This window comes from Hylobates moloch, unplaced genomic scaffold (genome assembly GCF_009828535.3).
Source record: "Hylobates moloch isolate HMO894 unplaced genomic scaffold, HMol_V3 SCAFFOLD_1, whole genome shotgun sequence".
NCBI classification, from domain to species: Eukaryota; Metazoa; Chordata; class Mammalia; order Primates; family Hylobatidae; genus Hylobates; species Hylobates moloch.
This window is the reverse complement of record NW_026652276.1, coordinates 113823711-113842753: the sequence shown is the minus strand read 5'-3', so window position 1 is coordinate 113842753 and position 19043 is coordinate 113823711. Positions and strand designations below refer to the sequence as shown.

Below are 19043 nucleotides of genomic sequence, written 5' to 3'. Positions count from 1 at the left end.
TTTCTTTCATCAGTATTTTATAGTTTTCATTGTAGAGATTTTTCATTTCTTTGGTTATGTTTATTTCTGGGTATTTTATTTTATAGCTGTCGTAAATTGGATTAGTTTTTATTTCTTTTTCAGATTGTTCACTGTTGGCATGTAATAATGCTAATAGAATTCTGATTTTCTTCTCTGTGTTATCTTGAATTTCATTGAGCTCTTTTAAAACAGCTATTTTGAGATCTCTGAAAGGTTACATATCTCTGTCCTGAGACATGTGATTGGGATTTGTCATTAGTGCCTTATTTGGTTCATTTGGTGAGGTCATGTTTTCTGGGATGGTCTTGATGCTTGTCAATGTTCATCTATGTCTGGGCATTGAAGAGTTAGATATTTATTGTAGTCTTTGCAGTCTGGGCTCAATTGTGCCTATTCTTCTTGAGAAGGTTTTCTAAGTATTCAAAGGGAATGTATTAGGTAGTACCCCAAGCCCAGTAACACTTTGACGCCAGCAGACTCGTACTGCCTCAGTGGTCTTGGATAATATCTGGGAGAATTCCCTGGATTATGAAGCAGAATCTCTCAAACTCTTTTCTCACTATCTCCCAAACAGAAGGAGTCTCTCTGTCTGCTAGGTTGCTTGGAGTTGAGGGAAGGGTGACATAGTCACTCCTGTGGCCACCACAGCTGGGACTGTGCTGGGTCACATATGAAGCCAGCAAATTACTGGGTCCTGCCCAAGGCCCATGGCAACTACTGCCTTGCTACTACTGATGTTTAAGGCCCAAGGGCTCTTTAGTCAGCAGGTGGTGAGTCCTGCTGGGCTGAGTCCATCTCTTCAGTGCAGCAAGTTCCCTTCTGTCCCAGAGTGGGTCTAGAAATGTCCAGGAAGTAGGGCCTGGAATTGGGGGCTTCAGGAATCAGCTTAGTGGTGTGTTTTACTGTGGCTGAGCTGCTACTCAAGTTGTAAGATAAAATTCTCTTCTAATCTTCCTTTTCTTTCCCACAAGTGGAAGGAGGCTCTTTTTGAGCTGCAATGCCTGGAGTTGGGGGAGGTGTGATACAAGCACTTCTTGGCCACCAACACTGATGTCTCACTGGGTCACATGCATTCCCATTCCACTGGGAATGAGCAAGCTCAGTACCTGGACTTGCCCAAGGACTGCAGACCTTGTGGCCTGATTGCCTTTCAAATTTATTCAGGACCCCAGGGCACTTTAATTAACTAGTGGTGGAGGTGGCTGGAACTTAAGTTCCTATCTACCTCTGGCATGGGGGATTCCTCTTTAGTGGGAGCTAGGTTAAATGCTCCCTTTGGCCAGGAGTGGTGGTTCACACCTGTAGTCCCAGCACTTTGGGAGGCCAAGGTGGGCAGATCACTTGAGGTCAGGAGTTCGAGACCAGCCTGACCAATAAGGTGAAACCCTGTCTCTACTAAAAATACAAAAATTAGCTGGGCATGGTCATGTGCAGCTGTAGTCCCAGCTACTTGGGAGGCTGAGGCCGGAGAATCACTTGAACCTGGGAAGTGGAGGTTGCAGTGAGCCGAGATTGTGCCACTGCACTCCAGCCTGGGTGAAAGAATGAGACTCCATCTAAAAAAAAAAAGCTCCCCTTGTGGGCACTAAGCAGAATTCTGCCCTGTGTTGTGTTCGACTGTGACAGGGCAGTTACTGAGTTCCAATGCAAAGTCCCACAATCACTTCACTTTCCCTCCCCAAAGCACACAGATTCTCTCTCTGTTTAGTATGGTGCTGCTGGGGGTTGAATGTCAGATGGCATAGGCTATGTAAGACTCTCTTCATTACAATCGTCAGTGCCTCTTTTCTTGATGTAATATTAAAACCAGGTACTATGATTGCTCACCTGATTTTTCATTCTTATGAAGGTGCTTTCTTGCAAGGATAATTGTTCAATTTGTGTTTATGTAGGGGGATGATTGATGAGGGGTTCTATTCAGCCACCTTGCTCCACCCCACTCCCCATTTTAGCAATTTTGAAATATACAGTAGCTTATTATTAACTGTAGTCACCATGCAGTGCCATAGATCACTGAAGCTTATTCCTCCAGTCTAACTAAAACTTTGTACCGTTTGATCAATATTTTCCATTTCCTCATCCCTCAGTCTCCCCACTTTCCTCCACTCACCACCTGTCTACTCTCTATTTCTGTGAGATTGACATTTTTAGCTACCACATATAAGTGAGATTATGCAGTATTTGTCCTCCTGTGCCTGGTTTATTTCTCTTAGCATAATGTCCTACGGTTTCATTCATGTTTTACACATGACAGGATTTCATTCTTTTTAAAATTTCTATAGTATTTTATTATGTATCTTGTTGACGGGCATTTAGATTAGATTGCTTCCGTATCTTGGCTATTGTGAATAATGCTGAAAAATAAAATGCTTAGGAATAAATCCAAACAAGGAAGTAAAATACCTGCACACTAAGAACTGTAAAACTTGGCCAGGCGCGGTGGCTCATGCCTGTAATCCCAGCACTTTGGGAGGCTGAAGCGGGTGGATCACTTGAGGCCAGCAGCTTGAGACCAGCCTGGCCCACATGGCAAAACCCCATCTCTACTAAAAATGCAAAAACTTAGCCATGTGTGGTGGCAGGCACCTGTAACAGCTTCTCAGGAGGCTGAGGCAGGAGAATCACTTGAACCTGGGAGACGGAGGTGGCAGTGAGCCGAGATCGCACCACTGCACTCCAGCCTGAGTGACAGAGTGAGACTCCGTCTCAAAAAAAAGAAAAAAAAATGCTGGGTGCAGTGGCTCACACCTGTAATCCCAGTGCTTTAGGATGCTGAGGCGGGCAGATCACCTGAAGTCAGGAGTTCAAGACCAGCCTGGCCAACATGGTGAAACCCCTTCTCTACTAAAAAAATAGAAAAATTAGCCAGGCATGGTGGTGTGTGCCTATAGTCCCAGCTACCTGGGAGGCTGAGGCAGAAGAATCACTTGAACCTGGGAGGCAGAGGTTGCAGTGAGCCAAGATCACACCACTACACTCCAGCCTGGGCAACAGAGCAAGACTCCATCTCAAAAAAACAAAACAAAACTGTAAAACTTGATTTGAAATTGGAGAAGAGTTTGCCTTACTTCCCCATCTCCATCGCTCCCTGCAGCCTCCACCAAACACCATGGTTCCTAGAAAGGGCAGTAGTTGGGTGGACAAGACCAACTCCTTAGGGAGGTGGAAGCTCGCTTCCTTTCTTAAAGACTTCGACCGCGAAGTGGAAATACGAATCAAGCCAATTGAGTCTGACAGGCAGAACCTCTTCAAGGAGGTGGATAGCCTCTACAACATCCAGATCCTGGGGCTCCCCAGGGCACTGCGCAAAGATGAATGGCTCAACTACTTCTCCCTTGGAGGAAACAAACAGGGCTTGGAAGAGGCAGCAACAGCTGACCTGGATATCACCAAAATAAACAAACTAACCGCGGGAGCTATTCAAACACCCCTGAAATCTGCTGAAACACGAAAGGTGATACAAGTAGATGAAATGATAGTGGAAGAGGAAGAAGAAGAAAATAAACATAAGAATCTTCAAACTGCAAGAGTCAAAAGATGTCCTGCATCCAAGAAGAGAACTCAGTCTGTACAAGGAAAAGGCAGAAGGGAAAGGTCAAGCTGTGCTATCACTGTTACCCTAGTTTTGGGCCGATTGGACGTGTCCATAGTGAAGCCGACTCCAGGCCTGACACCCAGGTTTGACTCGAGGGTCTTCATGATCCCTGGCCTGTGCACTCCTGCCACAGGAGAGCGGATTTCTAACAAAAGCTGGCCAGGTGCAGTGACTCACACCTGTAATCCCAGCACTTTGGGAGGCTGAGGCAGGCGGATCACCTGAGGTCAGGAGTTTCAGACCAGCCTGACCAACATGGTGAAACCCTGTCTCTACTAAAAATACAAAAATTAGCTGGGCATGTTGGTGGGTGCCAGTAATCCCAGCTACTTGGGAGGGAGGCTGAGGCAGGAGAATTGCTTGAACCCGGGAGGCAGAGGTTGCAGTGAGCCGAGATTGTTGCCATTGAACTCCAGCCTGGGTGACAGAGACTCTGCCTCAAAAAAAAAAAAAAAAAAAAGAACTTCGAAAACACCAGCAACAAAACCAAAAGAAACAATTTAATAGCATGAAGATACAACCTAGAGATTGGAAAAAATATTTTCAACTTATACATCTGATAAGGGGTGAATGTCCAAAATATATAGTATTTTTGGTATTACTCTAACAACTCAATAGCAAGAAAACAAATAACACAAGGAAAAATGGGCAAAGGATCTGAACAGACATTTCTCAAAAGAAGAAATACAAACGGCAAAAGAAATATGAAAAAATAGCATCTCTAATCATCAGGAAAATGCGAATTAAACACATGACGAAGTATCACCTCATGGCTGTTAGAATGACTATTATCAAAAAGACAGGCTGGGCGCGGTGGCTCACACCTGTAATCCCAGCACTTTGGGAGGCTGAGGCGGGTGGATCACGAGGTCAGGAGATCGAGACCATCCTGGCTAACGCGGTGAAACCCTGTCTCTACTAAAAATACAATAAATTAGCCTGGCGTAGTGGCGGGCGCCTGTAGTCCCATCTACTTGGGAGGCTGGGGCAGGAGAATGGCGTGAACCCAGGAGGCAGAGCTTGCAGTGAGCCGAGATTGCACCACTGCACTCCAGCCTGGGCAACAGAGCGAGACTCTGTCTCAAAAAAAAAAAAAAAGACAAACCATTACGAGTGCTGGCAAGCATATGGAGAAGAGAGAATTCTTTTTTTTCTTTTTTAATTTTTATTTTAGGTTCACGGGTACATGTGCAAATTTGTTATATAGATAAAGTGCACGTCATGGGGGTTTGGTGTAAAAGATTATTTCATCACAGAGATAATAAGCATAGTACTGGCCGGAGCAGTGGCTCGAGTCTGTAATCCCAGCACTTTGGTAGGCCAAGGCAAGTGGATCACCTGAGTTCAGGAGTCCAAGACTAGCCTGACCAACATGGCGAAACCCCGTCTCTACTAAAAAATACAAAAATTAGCCAGGCGTGGTGGTGCACTCCTGTAATCCCAGCTACTTAAGAGGCTGAAGCAGGAGAATCACTTGAACCCAGGAGGCGCAGGTTGCAGTGAGCCAAGATCGTGCCATTGCACTCCAGCCTCAGCAACAGAGCGAGACTCTGTCTCAAAAAAAAAAAAAAGTGCTCACTTCAGCAGCACATATACTAACAAAAAAAAAAGAAAAAAAAAGTAAGCATAGTAGCTTTTCTGTCCTCACTCTCCTCCCACCCTCCACCCTCAAGGAGGCCCAGTGTCTGTTGTTCTCCCCTTTGTGTCCATGTGTTCTCAATATTTATCTCCTACTTATAAATGAGAGTATGTGGTGTTTGGTTTTCTGTTCCTGCATTACATCACTTAGGATAATGGCTTCATCTCCATTCATATTGCTGCAAAGGACACGATCTTGTTCTTTTTTTTATGGCTGTGCAGTATTCCATAGTGTATATGTTCATTTTCCCTATCCAGTCTACCATTGATGGGCATTTAGATTGATTCTATATCTTTGTTATTGTGAATAGTGCTGCGATGAACATACACGTGCCTGTGTCTTTATGATAGAACAATATATATTCCTTTGGATATAAACCTGGTAATGGGATTACTGGGTCAAATGGTAGTTCTGTTTTAACTTCTTTAAGAAATTGTCAGGCCGGGCTTGGTGGCTCATGCCTGTAATCCCAGCACTTTGGGAGGCTGAGGAGGGCTTATCACCTGAGGTCAGGAGTTCGAAACCATCCTGGTCAACATGGTGAAGCTCCATCTTTACTAAAAATACAAAAATTAGCTGGGCGTGGTGGTGGACGTCTGTAATCCCAGCTACTTGAGAGGCTGAGGTCAGAGAATCACTTGAACCCAGTGAGCCGAGATTGCACTGCTGTACTCCGGCCTGGGTGACAAAAGCGAAACTCTGTCTCAAAAAAAAAAAAAAAAGAAAGAAAAAAAGAAATTATCAAACTACTTTTCACAATGGCTGAACTAATTTATATTCCCACCAGCAGTTTATATACATTCCCAAGACAGAAGGGAATTCTTAAACATCATTAGTGGGAATTTAAGTTGTTATAGCCATTTTGGGAAATAATGTGAAGGTTCCTCAAAAACTAAAAATAGTATTACTGTGTGATCCAGCAGTACCACTTCCGGGTATGTACCCTAGTGGAATGAAATTGATCTGTCAAAAGACATCTGCACTCACATTTTTATTTCAATCTTTGAAAATATATTAAGACTTATTTTGTGGCCTAACATATAATCTATCCTGAAGAATGTCTTGTGTTTGTTTGAGAAAAATGTGTATTACTTTGCTGTTGGATGAAATATTCCACATATGAACATTAGGTCTATTTGGTCTAAAGTGTAGTTTAAATCTGATATTTTCTTACTGATATTCTGTCTGGATAATCTATCCATTGCTGAAAGTTGGGTATCTAAGTCCCTTACTATTATTGTAATACAGTCTATCTCCCCCTCAGATATACTAATATTTGCCTTATATATTTAGAAGTTGTGATATTGGGTGCATATATATTTACAATTGTAATTTTTTTAATGAACTGACCTCTTCATCATGATATGATGACCTTCTTTATATCATTTTACAGTTTTTGACTTAAAGTCTATCTTCTGTGATAGTATAGCTTTCTGTGCCTTCTCTTTTAGTTTCTAATTGCATGAAATATCTTTCCATGTCTTCATTGTCAGTCTGTATGTATCATTAAAACAGCTATGTGAATTTGTTGATTGATTTTGAATATTGACTAACAATGTCTCCTAAATATGATATATAAATGGAATTTCATAACTAAAATATTTACAATTGTTAGGCCTTTTTTCTAGCAGAATTTACTCTGATAAAATTATTTACACTAGTGATGTTATATTACATATTCCATTAGCACTGCAAAATACCCAGTTTATAACATACTACACAATTGTTAATAAAAACCTATAGCATATATGCATATAAAATATTATTTCACTATTTCCTGCTTATTCTTCAGATAATAAGTTTAAAGCATATTTGCTAACCTATAGATAATCTCTGCCTATGGTTGGTATGTATAGTACAACCACACTTACATGCTTAAAAGAATTATAGCTATTAATCGAATTGTTCAGTTGTGTGTTATTTTAAATGTGTTTTTTATTCATGTATTCATTCATGAACACTTACTGATTGTCAGGGATGGATATTGAATGTTGTTGATTCATTATTTTTTTTTACTAGTGGAAAATGAAAATCACTGTGACTTCGTTAAGCTCCGAGATATGCTTCTTTATACCAATATGGAAAATCTAAAAGAAAAAACCCACACTCAACACTATGAATGTTATAGGTACCAAAAACTGCAGAAAATGGGCTTTACAGATGTGGGCCCAGACAACCAGCCAGTTAGGTGAGTACAAATATTGCTAGCACAACCAAATGGATAATTTAGGAGTCCCTACAAACACAAGGTATGATAATTTGGGTATGAGAATAATTATACTTCTCCCATCTTGAGCCATCATAAAGAAAACACCCTGAATGTTAGGTGTTTTTATGATCTTTTGATGAAGGTATAGATAGTAGGAACAATATAATGCGAGATCTCATTTTTATGCTGAAATATGTGTATTCAATATGTATATATGCTGAAATGTGTATTGAAGAAAAAACCCAGTATTTTGTTCTATTTTTTGTATTTATATGAAATGTATCTGTATTATATGAAAGAAAGGATAGGCTGGGCGCTGTGGCTCACGCCTGTAATCCTAGCACTTTGGGAGACTGAGGCGGGCGGATCATCTGAGGTCAGGTATTTGAGAGCAGCCTGGCCAACATGGTAAAACCCTGTGTCTACTAAAAATGCAAAAAGTAGCCAGGCATGGTGGCACACGCCTGTATCCCAGCCACTTGGGAGGTTGAGGCAGGAGAATCTCTTGAACCCTGGAGGCGGAGGTTGCAGTGAGCCAAGATCACCTCACTGCACTTCCAGCCTGGCGGACTGAGCAAGACTCCACCTTAAAAAAAAAAAAAAAAAAAAAAAGAAAGGATAAAGAAAAAGATGGAAAAATATTAGCAAAGTTTGACAAAAGACAATAAGAAGAGTTTGATGGAGGAACCAGCTGAAAAGCAGTAGTGCAGTGTACTGGAAGTTAAATGAGAAAAGCTTGAGAGCAGGTGTTTGCTCTAACTTGAAGAAGAATAGAGCTGGGTGCAGTGGCTCCCGACTGTAATCCCAGCACTTTGGGAAACCGAGACAGGCAGATTACCTGAGGTCAGGAGTTTAAGATCAGCCTGGCCAACATGGTAAAGCCCTGTCCCTACTAAAAATACAAAAAAAAATTAGCCGGGCGTGGTGGCGGGTGCCCGTAATCCCAGTTACTCGGGAGGCTGAGGCAGGAGAATCGCTTGAACCTGGGCAGCAGAGGTTGCAGTGAGCTGAGATCGTGCCACTGCACTCCAGCCTGGGTGACAAAGAGAGACTCTGTCTCAAAAAAAAAAAAAAAAAAGAAGAATAGGACTTGTGTTGCAAAAACATGGCACTGTAGTGTATATATTCTAGTTATATCATTCATTGTTCTTTGTAGACACCCAAAATTTTAACTATCTTAAATGAATGATAATAATATTTTGAAATACTTTTTGCTTCATTTTAGAGGATTTTTGAAAATCATCTCATACATTAGAGGTTTCCCTGAACGTTATTGTCAAAAGATATGAAGATGTATGATATCCTGGAAAGTGGTGGGGATAAGAATTCACTCACATAAGTGTTGGAAAATTCTAGTATTCTTTACATATACTCTCTATATACTCTGATCTTAAGTATTGTGCCTTGGGTTTTACATCTTATGATATGGAAATTTCCATTTTGTGCTGCCAAACATGAGAGAATGTTGGTAAATTTCCTTATATAGGATGTAACATACAATATATATTTTTTACATGTTTATACTAGCATTTTTTAATTTTTCATTGTATTTTTTTTTTTATGATGGAGTCTTACTCTGTCTCCCAGGCTGGCGTGCAGTGGCGCGATTTTGATTCACTGCAACCTCTGCCTCCTGGGTTCAAGCGATTCTCCCACTTCGTTTTAATGTAAGACTAAGAAAACATTTCTCTTTAGTTTTCAAGAAATCTTTGAAGCCAAAAGACAAGAGTTCTATGATCAATGTCAGAGGGAAGAAGAAGAGTTGAAACAGAGATTTATGCAGCGAGTCAAGGAGAAAGAAGCAACATTTAAAGAAGCTGAAAAAGAGGTTAGTACTGACAGTTTGATATAATTTGTATTAATTTTTAGGTGCCCTATTAATTTGGGGGTTTTAATCTCAAGAGTTTACTTGATGTTTTTGGAGGATACTTGCTATTTTTCAAAAAGTAGCTTTTTACCATGTAGACTTGAATATAGCCTTTACAAAATTATAGTCTGTAGTGTTTTTTCTAGAGAACTTAATTTTTCCATTTAAATAACCCTTAAGATAATTTTATAAAAATTATTTATTTTATTTATAATTTAAATTTTCATGCATAAAGTTTAATTTGTGACAAACCCAAGCTATTTACTCTGAGAAGAGTCTTGTACTGTCTAATACTATTAATGCACTAGAAAATTGTCTTCACTTTTATAAATAAGCAAATGTTGACTAATGCTGGCCTTGATTAATGAGAAAATTTTAAGTTGGTAAATTATGTAAATTATTTATGTTATTCCATGCCATTTCTAATAAAATGGAAAAAAAGGCTATTAATATAGTTTTAATTATTTGCCACAAATACGTTTTTGGTGAAGACATAGTTTTGAAACCATAATTTCTTTCTCTTAAGTGTAGGTGGCTTTAGTTTAAGAACATTTAGTTTAATTGGTAAATTGGAACATAAACTTCCTTTTTCATAAGAACAAAATGGTAATTAGGTGTTATAGGCCAGATGTCTCACTCAAAGACAGCTGAATTATAAGTAATAAAAATTCCGGCCGGGTGCAGTGGCTCACACCTATAATCCCAGCACTTTGGGAGATGGAGGCAGGCGGATCCCCTAAGGTCGGGAGTTCAAGACCAGCCTGGCCAACGTGGTGAAACCCCGTCTCAACTAAAAATATAAAAATTAGCCGGGCACGGTGGTGCATGCCTGTAATTCCAGCTACTCGGGAGGCTGAGGTAAGAGAATCGCTTGAACCCAGTAGGCAGAGGTTGCAGTGAGCTGAGATGGTGCCACTGCACTCCAGCCTGGGCAAGAGTGAGACTCTGTCTCAAAAAAAAAAAAAAAATTAGCTTAGGTATAAAGGAAAAAGTTTGGATGTATACAAGGTACGTCATGACATCTAAGGACAAGAGACATAGCTGGATCTCATGAAGACTTTTTTTTTTTTTTTTTTAAGACAGAGTCTCGCTCTGTTACCTAGGCTGGAGTGCAGTGGTGCGATCTCGGCTCACTGCAAGCTCCGCCTCCCGGGTTCACGCCATTCTCCTGCCCCAGCCTCCGGAGTAGCTGGGACTACAGGCGCTCGCCACCGTGCCCAGTTAATTTTTTTTTTTTGTATTTTTAGTAGAGACAGGGTTTACACTGTGTTAGCCAGGATGGTCTCGATCTCCTGACCTCGTGATCCGCCCCCCCTTGGCCTCCCAAAGTGCTGGGATTACAGACGTGAGCCACCACGCCTGGCCTCATGAAGACTTAAACCAAAACTAGGAAGTGACCAGAAACCGAAGCAACCATTTAAATTTTCTCTTTCTCTCCCACCTCACTTCCCTTAGTTATGAACCTTATTCCTGTACATCTGCTTATTTTTTCTTTCTTTCTGGAGATTAGTTTCTTTTCCATATCTCAACTATGTGTTCTCTTAGGGTTGATTACATGTCTTGATTATTGTCAATTAATGCTGCAATAAACATGAAAGTGTAGATATCTCTTTGACATACTTATTTTATTTCCTTTGAATATGTAACTATTAGTGGGGTTGCTGAACCATATGGTTATTCTATTTTCAGTTGTTTAATGAATACCCATATTTTTCATAATAGCTGTACTGATTTACTTTTTTATCATCGTTTTATAAAATTCTTGTAAACATTTATCTTTATTTTTTGTAAACACTTATCTTTCTATAAAATCATTCTTGTAAACACTTATCTTTCTGTTTTTCTAACAGATATGAGGTGCCATCTAATTGTGGTTTAAATTGGCATTTCTCTGATGATTAATGAGGTTGAATATTTTTTCATATCCCTATTTGCCTTTTATGTCTTCTTTTAAAAAATGTTCAGGTTCAGCCGGGCGCAGTGGCTCTCGCCTATAATCCCAGCACTTTGGGAGGTGGAGGTGGGTGGATTATTTGAGGTGAGGAATTAAAGACCAGCCTGACCAACATGGTGAAACCCCGTTTCTATTAAAAATACAAAAATTAGCCAGATGTGGTGGCACACGCCTGTAGTCCCAGCTAATCGGGAGGCTGAGGCAGGAGAAGCACTTGAACCTGAGAGGTAGAGGTTACAGTGAACCCAGATTGCACCACTGCACTCTAGCCTGGGCGACAGAGTGAGACTCCATCTCAAAAAAAAAAAAAAAAAAAAGTTCATATTCATTGTCCATTTTTGGAATGAGGTTGTTTTCATACTATTGAATTGAGTTTTTGTATATTTTGGGCATTAACCCCTTATCAGATGTACAGTTCGCAAATATTTTCTCACATTTCATCGTTTGTTTCTTTAGTCTGTTGATTGGTTTTTTTGGCTGTGCAGGAGCTTTTTAGTTTGATATAATTTTATTTGTCCTTGTTTGCCTATGTTGTCTATGCTTTGGAGTTTGTATCCAAAAAATCATTGTTCAGATCTAAGTTAAGGAACTTAACCCTAATTTTTTAAAGTAGTTGTACAGCTTTAGATCTTACAGCAGTTAAGTCTTTCATCCATTTTGAGTTGAGATTTGCATATGGTTTGAGATAAAGATCTAATTTTGTTTTTCTGCATGTGGTCACATTTATTGATTCGTGTATTAGAATCATCCTTGCATTCCAAGAATAAATTCCACTTGGCCATCTGATATTTAATGTGCGATCTAATTCAGTTTGCTAATGTTTTGTTGAGGATTTCCTAGTTGGCTCTTCACAAATGTTGGCCTATAATTTTTTTTTCTTGTAGTGTCCTCTTCTGGCTGTAGTATCAGAGTAATAATGTCTTCTTCGAATGCATTTAGAAGTGTATTCTCCTGGCCAGGTGAGGTGGCTCATGCCTGTAATCCCAGCACTTTGGGAGGCTGAGGCAGGCAGATCACCTCAGGTCAGGAGTTCAAGACCAGCCTGGCCAACATGGCTAAACCCCGTCTGTAATAAAAATACAAAAATTAGCCAGGCGTGTTGGTGTGCAGCTGTAATCCTAGCTGCTCACGAGGCTGAGGCAGGAGAATTGCTTGAACCCAGGAGGTGAAGTTTGCAGTGAGCCAAGATCGCACCACTGCACTGCACTCTAGCCTTGGAGACAGAGCAAGACTCCATCTCATAAAAAAAAAAAAAAAAAAAAAAAAAAGCATACTCTCCTCTCTCCTCTTCCATTCTTTGGAAGACTTTGGGAAGTATTTTTGTATTTTTCCATTTTATTTATCTATTTAAGACAAGATCTCGCTGTGTCACCCAGGCTGGAGTGAAGTGGCGTGATCTCAGCTCATTGCAACTTCCACCTCCCAGTCTTAAGTGATCCTCCCACCTCAGCTTCTCGAGTAGCTGGGACCAGAGGCATGTACCACCATGCCTGGCTATTTTTTCGTACTTTTAGTAGAGATGGGGTCTCACTATGTTGCCCAGGCTGGTCTCGAACTCCTGAGCTCAAGTGATCTGCCCGCCTCAGCCTCCTAAACTGCGGGGATTGCAGGCATGAGCCACTGCACCTGGCCTATTATTTCCATTTTAAATGTTTTGTAGCCTTCCCCAGTAAAGTCACCTAGTACGGCCTTTTCTTTGGTAGCATTTTTTGTTACTGATTAAATCTCTTTACCGATTAGTAGTCTTTTCAGATTTTCAGTTTCTTCATGATCCAATCTTTGTAGATTGTGTGGTTATAGAAATTTATTAACCAAGGTTATCCAATTTCTTTTTTAGGCTATCAAATTTTGTTGGCTTATAATTTTTCATAGTAGTCTCATGATCATTTGTATTTCTTTGGTATCAGTGGTTATGTGTCACCTTTCATTTCTGATTTTATTTGTTTGAGTTTTCTCTCTTTTTTCTTAGTTTTTCTAAGGGTTGTTCATTTATTTATCTTTTAAAAAAACAGACTTAGTTCGTTGATTTTTTTCTATTGTTTCTCTAGTCTATATCTTATTTATTTCTGCTGTGATTTTTACTATTTTCTTGCTTTTACTGACTTTGCGCTTGGTTTGTTTTTCTTTTTCTCTTGAGATGTGAAATTACATTATTTGATCTATTTTTTCTTAATATAGGCATTTATTGCAATAAACTTCACTCTTAAACCGCTTTTGCTGTATCCCGTAACTATTGATATGTTGTTTTTTATCTTCATTTGTGTCAAGAGATGTATATTTTTTAATTTTTAATTTCTATGGGTACCCAGTAGGTATACATATTTATGGGGTATGTTAAGATATTTTGATATAGGCACACAATGTGTAATAATCACATCAAGGTAAATGGGATATCTATCCCTTCAAGCATTTGTCCTTTGTGTTACAAGAAATCCAATGATAGTTATTTTAAAAGGCACAATTAAATTATTATTTTGTATAGTCACCCTGTTGTGCTATCAAATACTGGGTCTTATTTATTCTTTCTAACTATATTTTTGTACCAATAAATGTCCTCACTTCCCCCCACCCCTACCACCCTTCCCAGCCTCTGGTAATCATCATTTCATTCTCTATCTCCATGAGTTTAATTTTTTTTTTTTTGAGACAAAGTCTCGCTCTGTTACACAGGCTGGTATGCGGCTGTGGGATCTCAGCTTACTGCAACCTCTGCCTCCTGGGTTCAAATGATTCTCCTGCCTCAGCCTCCCAAGTGGTTGGGATTACAGGCATGCACCACCACACCAGCTAATTTTTGTATTTTTAGTAGAGATGGAGTTTTACCATGTTGGCCAGGCTGGTCTCAAACTCCTGACCTCAGGTGATCCACCTGCCTCAGCCTCCTGAAGTGCTGGGATTACAGGTGTGAGCTACTGCGCCCGACTGAGTTCAATTATTTTAATTTTTAGCTCCCACAAGTAAGTGAGAACATGTGAAGTTTATCATTCTGTGCCTGGCTTGTTTCACTTAACATGAGGTCCTCCGGTTCCATGCATGTTGTTGCAAGTGACAGGATCTCATTCTTTTTTATGGTTGAATAGTACTCCACTGGGTATATGTGACATTTTTTTCATCCACTCATCTGTTGTGGACAGTTAGGTTGCTTCCAAATTTTGGCTATTATGAATAGTGCTTCAATAGTAAAATCTTTCTGTTATTGATTTCTAATATTATACTATTATGATAAAAAGATACATAATATGATTTCAAACTTTTAAAATTTGTTAAGAGTTGTTTTGTGGCCCAATATGTTGGAGAATGTTCCTGTGCCCTTGAGAAGAATGTATTCTTCTACTGTTCAGTGAAATTATCTATGCCTATTTGGTCTATTGGGTCTATAGTTATTCACATCTACTCTTTCCCTACTTACTTTCTGTTTGGATGGACTATCTGGTGCTGAAAGTGGGATACAGTAGTCCCCTACTGTTCTCATATTGCTCTAAGTTTCTTCCTTCATTTCTGTTAATATTTGCTTTATATAGTAGGTGCTCCAATGTTGTCATATATTTGATGATTGTTATAGCCTCTTTATAAATTGATTTCTTTATTATTATATAGTGATCTTGTCTCTTATGACAACATTTGACCAAAAGTCTAATTGTCTGCAATAAGTATACCTGCCCTATCCTCTTTTGCCTATAATTTGCGTGGAATATCTTTTTCTTTTTCCTTTTTTTTTTTTTTTTGAGACAGAGTCTTGCTCTGTCACCTAGGCTGGAGTACAGTGGTGTGATCTTGGTAATTTGCGTGGAATATCTTTTTCTTTTTCCTTTTTTTTTTTTTTTTGAGACAGAGTCTTGCTCTGTCACCTAGGCTGGAGTACAGTGGCGTGATCTTGGCTCACTGCAATCTGCACCTCCTGGACTCAAGACATTCTCCTGCCTCAGCATCCTGAGTAGCTGGGACTACAGGTGCCCACCACCATGAGTGGCTAATTTTTTTTTTTTGTATTTGTAGTAGAGATGGGGTTTCACCATGTTGGCCAGACTGGTCTTGAACTCCTGACCTCAAGTGATCCATTTGCCTTGGCCTCCCAAAGTGCTGGGATTACAGGCATGAGCCCCCGCACCCAGCCATGTTTTTCTATTCCTTCACTTTTAGTCTAAGTGTGTCCTTAAGGCAAAAGTGAGTCTCTTGTAAGCCACATATTATTGAGAATTGTTTCTTTATTCATTCTGCTACTTTGTGTCTTGTGATTAGTGGGCTTAATCTATTTACTTTTAAAGTAATTTTTATAGCTAAGGACTATTATCATTTTATTAATTGTTTTCTGACTGTTTTGTAGTTTCTTTGTTCCTCTCTTTCTGTCTTCCTTTGTGATTTGTTGCCCAACACCACTCCTGGCTAATTTTTGTATTTTTAGTGGAGACGGGATTTCACCATGTTGGCCAGGCTAGTCTTCAACTTCTGACCTCAGGTGATCCGCCCGCCCCGGCCTCCCAAAGTGCTGGGATTACAGGTGTGAGTCTCCGGACCTGGCCTCTAATTTTTTATTTATCTTTTGTGTATCAATTCCAAAAGTATGGAATTTTGGAATTGTGGCCACCATGATATAAAAATTGTGGGAGGTAGTTGTTTCGGAGTGAGTTTCTGCACCAGGTCCCAACAGATCAGGCCAAACCAGTGTGAAGTCTAGTTTTTATTTTATTATGATTATGATTATGATTATTTGGTGTTAAACAGCTTTAATCTCGGTCATCGCGGCTTCTCGGCACAGTAAGAAATATCGCACATGATCAACATGTTCTATTCTTGGGAAGGGGGCAAGGGCAGGGGAATCACCTTCTTAGAAAGTACAGCCCAAGTTGGAAGGGCAGGAAGGGGTGGGGAGAAAACCCTCCCGCTGCCTGTGGCAAAGTGCAGGAGCCTCCACCCCCAAACTAACCTGAGTCCAGCCCCTCTGGGGAAAAAAATGGGTGCATGAACTCCCCCTACTCTGCAGGCGCCTCCCTGTGGCCCAAGGTTCGCACCACACTCCAGCTTGCAGCCCTGGCAAGAACTGTATTGCATAAAGTGAAAAGCTCTGAAGGTCACACGCTCCTATGTACAGGGGCTCGGAGGAGGGAGACTGCCCCTGCGGCCCCCCAGCTGTCCCAGGGCACCGGGAGGGAGCTGCAGGGGTAGGGGGTCTATATAAGAGGAGCAGACCTCATTCCGTCCCAAACTGGAAAGGATGAAACGGCTTTACCCGGGAGGAGATAACCATCCTGCCCTCCAGTGCTACCCCTACATACTGTCCATGTTCTCAGGGGGTACTGTGAGTCCTGAGATCTTCTCCGGGGTCCCCCACCTGCCTGTGGTAGCTGTGTGAGGGACCCGGGGGTGGGGGGCAGGGCCGGGGAGTCCCCTTTCAGCCAGGCTATCCAGGCCCCGACTCTGGGGCAGAAGCAGTGGCGGGGCAGCCTGGGCGGAGCCAGAGTCCCGAGCCAGATGAGGTGGGATCAGGACCCTCGCGGGGCTGGGAGTTGGGGCAGAGGCAGCAGTGGTGCCGGTCGGGGGTGGTCCAGGATGAGGAGCCTCAGCCTCGGGGGCTGCTGCGTGGGAGTGGCCGCTGCATGATTTTCTAGGCACCTCACAGATCTTCAACTGCAGGTGAAATGGATGCTGGTGGTGGGTGCCGGGCCTCCAGGAGCCGCTGCCTGCGTCCCAGAGGCTGGTGCTGGGGCAGGTGTCGCCTGAAGCTGCTGGGGCAGCGCAGGCAGCATGTTCTGCACACAAACCTTGGAGGGGAAGATGTGTGCCTAGCGGGCCTGGAGGGCGGCTGTGGCCTGGGGGACAGGAAGAAGCCGTGGTCCTGGAAGAGCCGCATGACCAGGGCCCGCGCCGGTCCAGGGCGCGCGCAGTGAGGAGGACCGCGCCTTCTCGGACCTCCATCTCCCTGAGCCAGTCCTCGGCTTCTCTACCCAAGGGGTGGGGGCCGTAGGGGGCCCGCTCTGCTGCCCTGACTAGACTCCTGGGCCTTGAACGTTCCTGGGCCCAGTGAGAAGGAGTTGGCTGCCAAGTTGAGGAGGAAGCATCCAAGTACCTGAAGGAGGAGGAAGGGGTGGCACCATAGCCTTTGCCAAGGATGCAGGTGGATCGGGGGACCCTGGGGGCTTAGGGTCCAGCAGGGGGTGGCAGCGGGTAAAGGAGGAAGGGATGACAGGTGCAAACACCTTCCACCAAAGCCCTTGTTGCCGTCTGGGTCCTCCCCAGAGCTGTCCGCACTCTCACTGTCGGTCACCCGCTCCTTGCACTTGAGATCAATGTCAGTGGTGCTGAAGCCATCGTCAGCAATGACATCATCACCCCTTCCTCCTCACGGATGACCATGTGCTCCTCATCACTTGCTGTGTCCTCACTGGCTACATGCTGAGAATGAGAAGCTCAGGTGGGCAGCAGCGGGGCTGCCCACTGGCCACCAAGGCACCTCCCTCACCAGGGGCTGCAAAGGGGCCTGGAGCTCCATACTGGGTAGAAGGCTTTGGGCCAGAGTCCGATGCAGCGCCAGACACCACCTGCCTCAGTTTCTGTAGTGGCTGATGGTCACTTCCCTGTCGTCCAGGCTGCGTACACCACTGTGGGAGAAGGCTCAGGGCCCAGCTGAGACCCCTGACTGTGTGCAGCCGTTCTGCCCCACAGAGGCTGCTCCTTGGTATCCCAGCTCAGGAGTGTCTGGGATACAACTGCCAGAGGACACCCCAGGGGCAGTGGCAGTGCCCGTCTCTGACATGCAAGCCCTTGTACCCTCCTGCTAACCCCTGGCTTGTGTGCTTGGCCTCTGAGCTGAACTTCTTTCGGTCCTTGTTGCAAGTGGGCCACCTTCACCTGGAAGGCCATGTAGTGGTACTTCTGCATCTCATTGGGCCCCAGGGTGTACCACCACTTGCCCAGGATCTGGCTGACGGTTCAGTTATCCTGGCTGGGGTGACACTGGTGGGCCCTGCCAGAGCCTGGTGCCACTTAGTGAAGATCATGACCGCCACTCACGGGCCACCAGATGTGGTCCTTGTCCCATTTGTTGGGGCTGCATCCATCCTTCTCAGAAGATGAGTCCTGTTCCTTGGGCAGGGCACTGAGGGACTGGGCCTGACATCATTTGGGTGGTAGAGGCAACTGGGTGTCAGGAGACATGATGGAGAGGAAAGCATCATCGTGGTCATTCTCTGTCTCACTGTCCAGCAGGGGCCCCCCTGAGGGGCCCAGGGCTCCTCCTCTGTGGTGGGAGATGGGCCCTTACCAGATTCCACCACCCCCAAAGTGTGTGGGATTCTGGGCCCTGGGCTTTCAGGGCAGGTGGCTTCATGGGGCCGCCCAGGATCAGCACTCCCTGTCCCACCTGGTGGATGCTCATGAGCAATAGCTGCCAACTCAGCAGGTTCTTTTGTCTGGTTGGAGGCCGCTGAGTGGCTGGCAGGTTGCTGGGCCTTGCGCGGCTGCAGGGAGGGGTCAGGAAGGAGACGGAGTACCGGGGGAACATAGCCACAGAGTGAGGTTCCACGTTCCTCTACATGAACATGCTGAGGCCACGGGAGGCCTTGCTGGATGCAATCATCAGGGGCCTGTGGCCAAGTACATGGTCTGGGCAGGCAGTTCCTGGCAGGGGCTCACACTTCCTTGGCCCGCTCCTCAGCCAAGGTGGCTTGGGCCTGGAGAAGGGGGGTGGGAGGGGAGTAGGAGGCCAGGCCTCAAGTTTTTTTTGTTGTTGTTGTTTTTTGAGATGCAGTTTGGCTCTTGTCA

At 43.2% G+C, this 19043-nt stretch overlaps 2 protein-coding genes across 2 annotated transcripts in view; both read left to right on the top strand.

The window, feature by feature from the left end:
• SEPTIN14 (septin 14) overlaps nucleotides 1-19043 on the top strand; it is a 99471-nt gene that overhangs the window by 60965 nt on the left and 19463 nt on the right. Inside the window, exons 8-9 of the mRNA XM_032753406.2 lie at nucleotides 7275-7443; nucleotides 9160-9292. Coding sequence (XP_032609297.2) covers nucleotides 7275-7443; nucleotides 9160-9292 — 302 coding nt within the window. The remainder of the gene's footprint in view (nucleotides 1-7274; nucleotides 7444-9159; nucleotides 9293-19043) is intronic.
• LOC116809399 (borealin-like) lies at nucleotides 3131-6713 on the top strand. Its single transcript, XM_058444068.1, has 2 exons — nucleotides 3131-3779; nucleotides 6649-6713. Exons 1-2 carry the CDS (start codon nucleotides 3131-3133, stop codon nucleotides 6711-6713), a joined length of 714 nt encoding a protein of 237 aa, XP_058300051.1.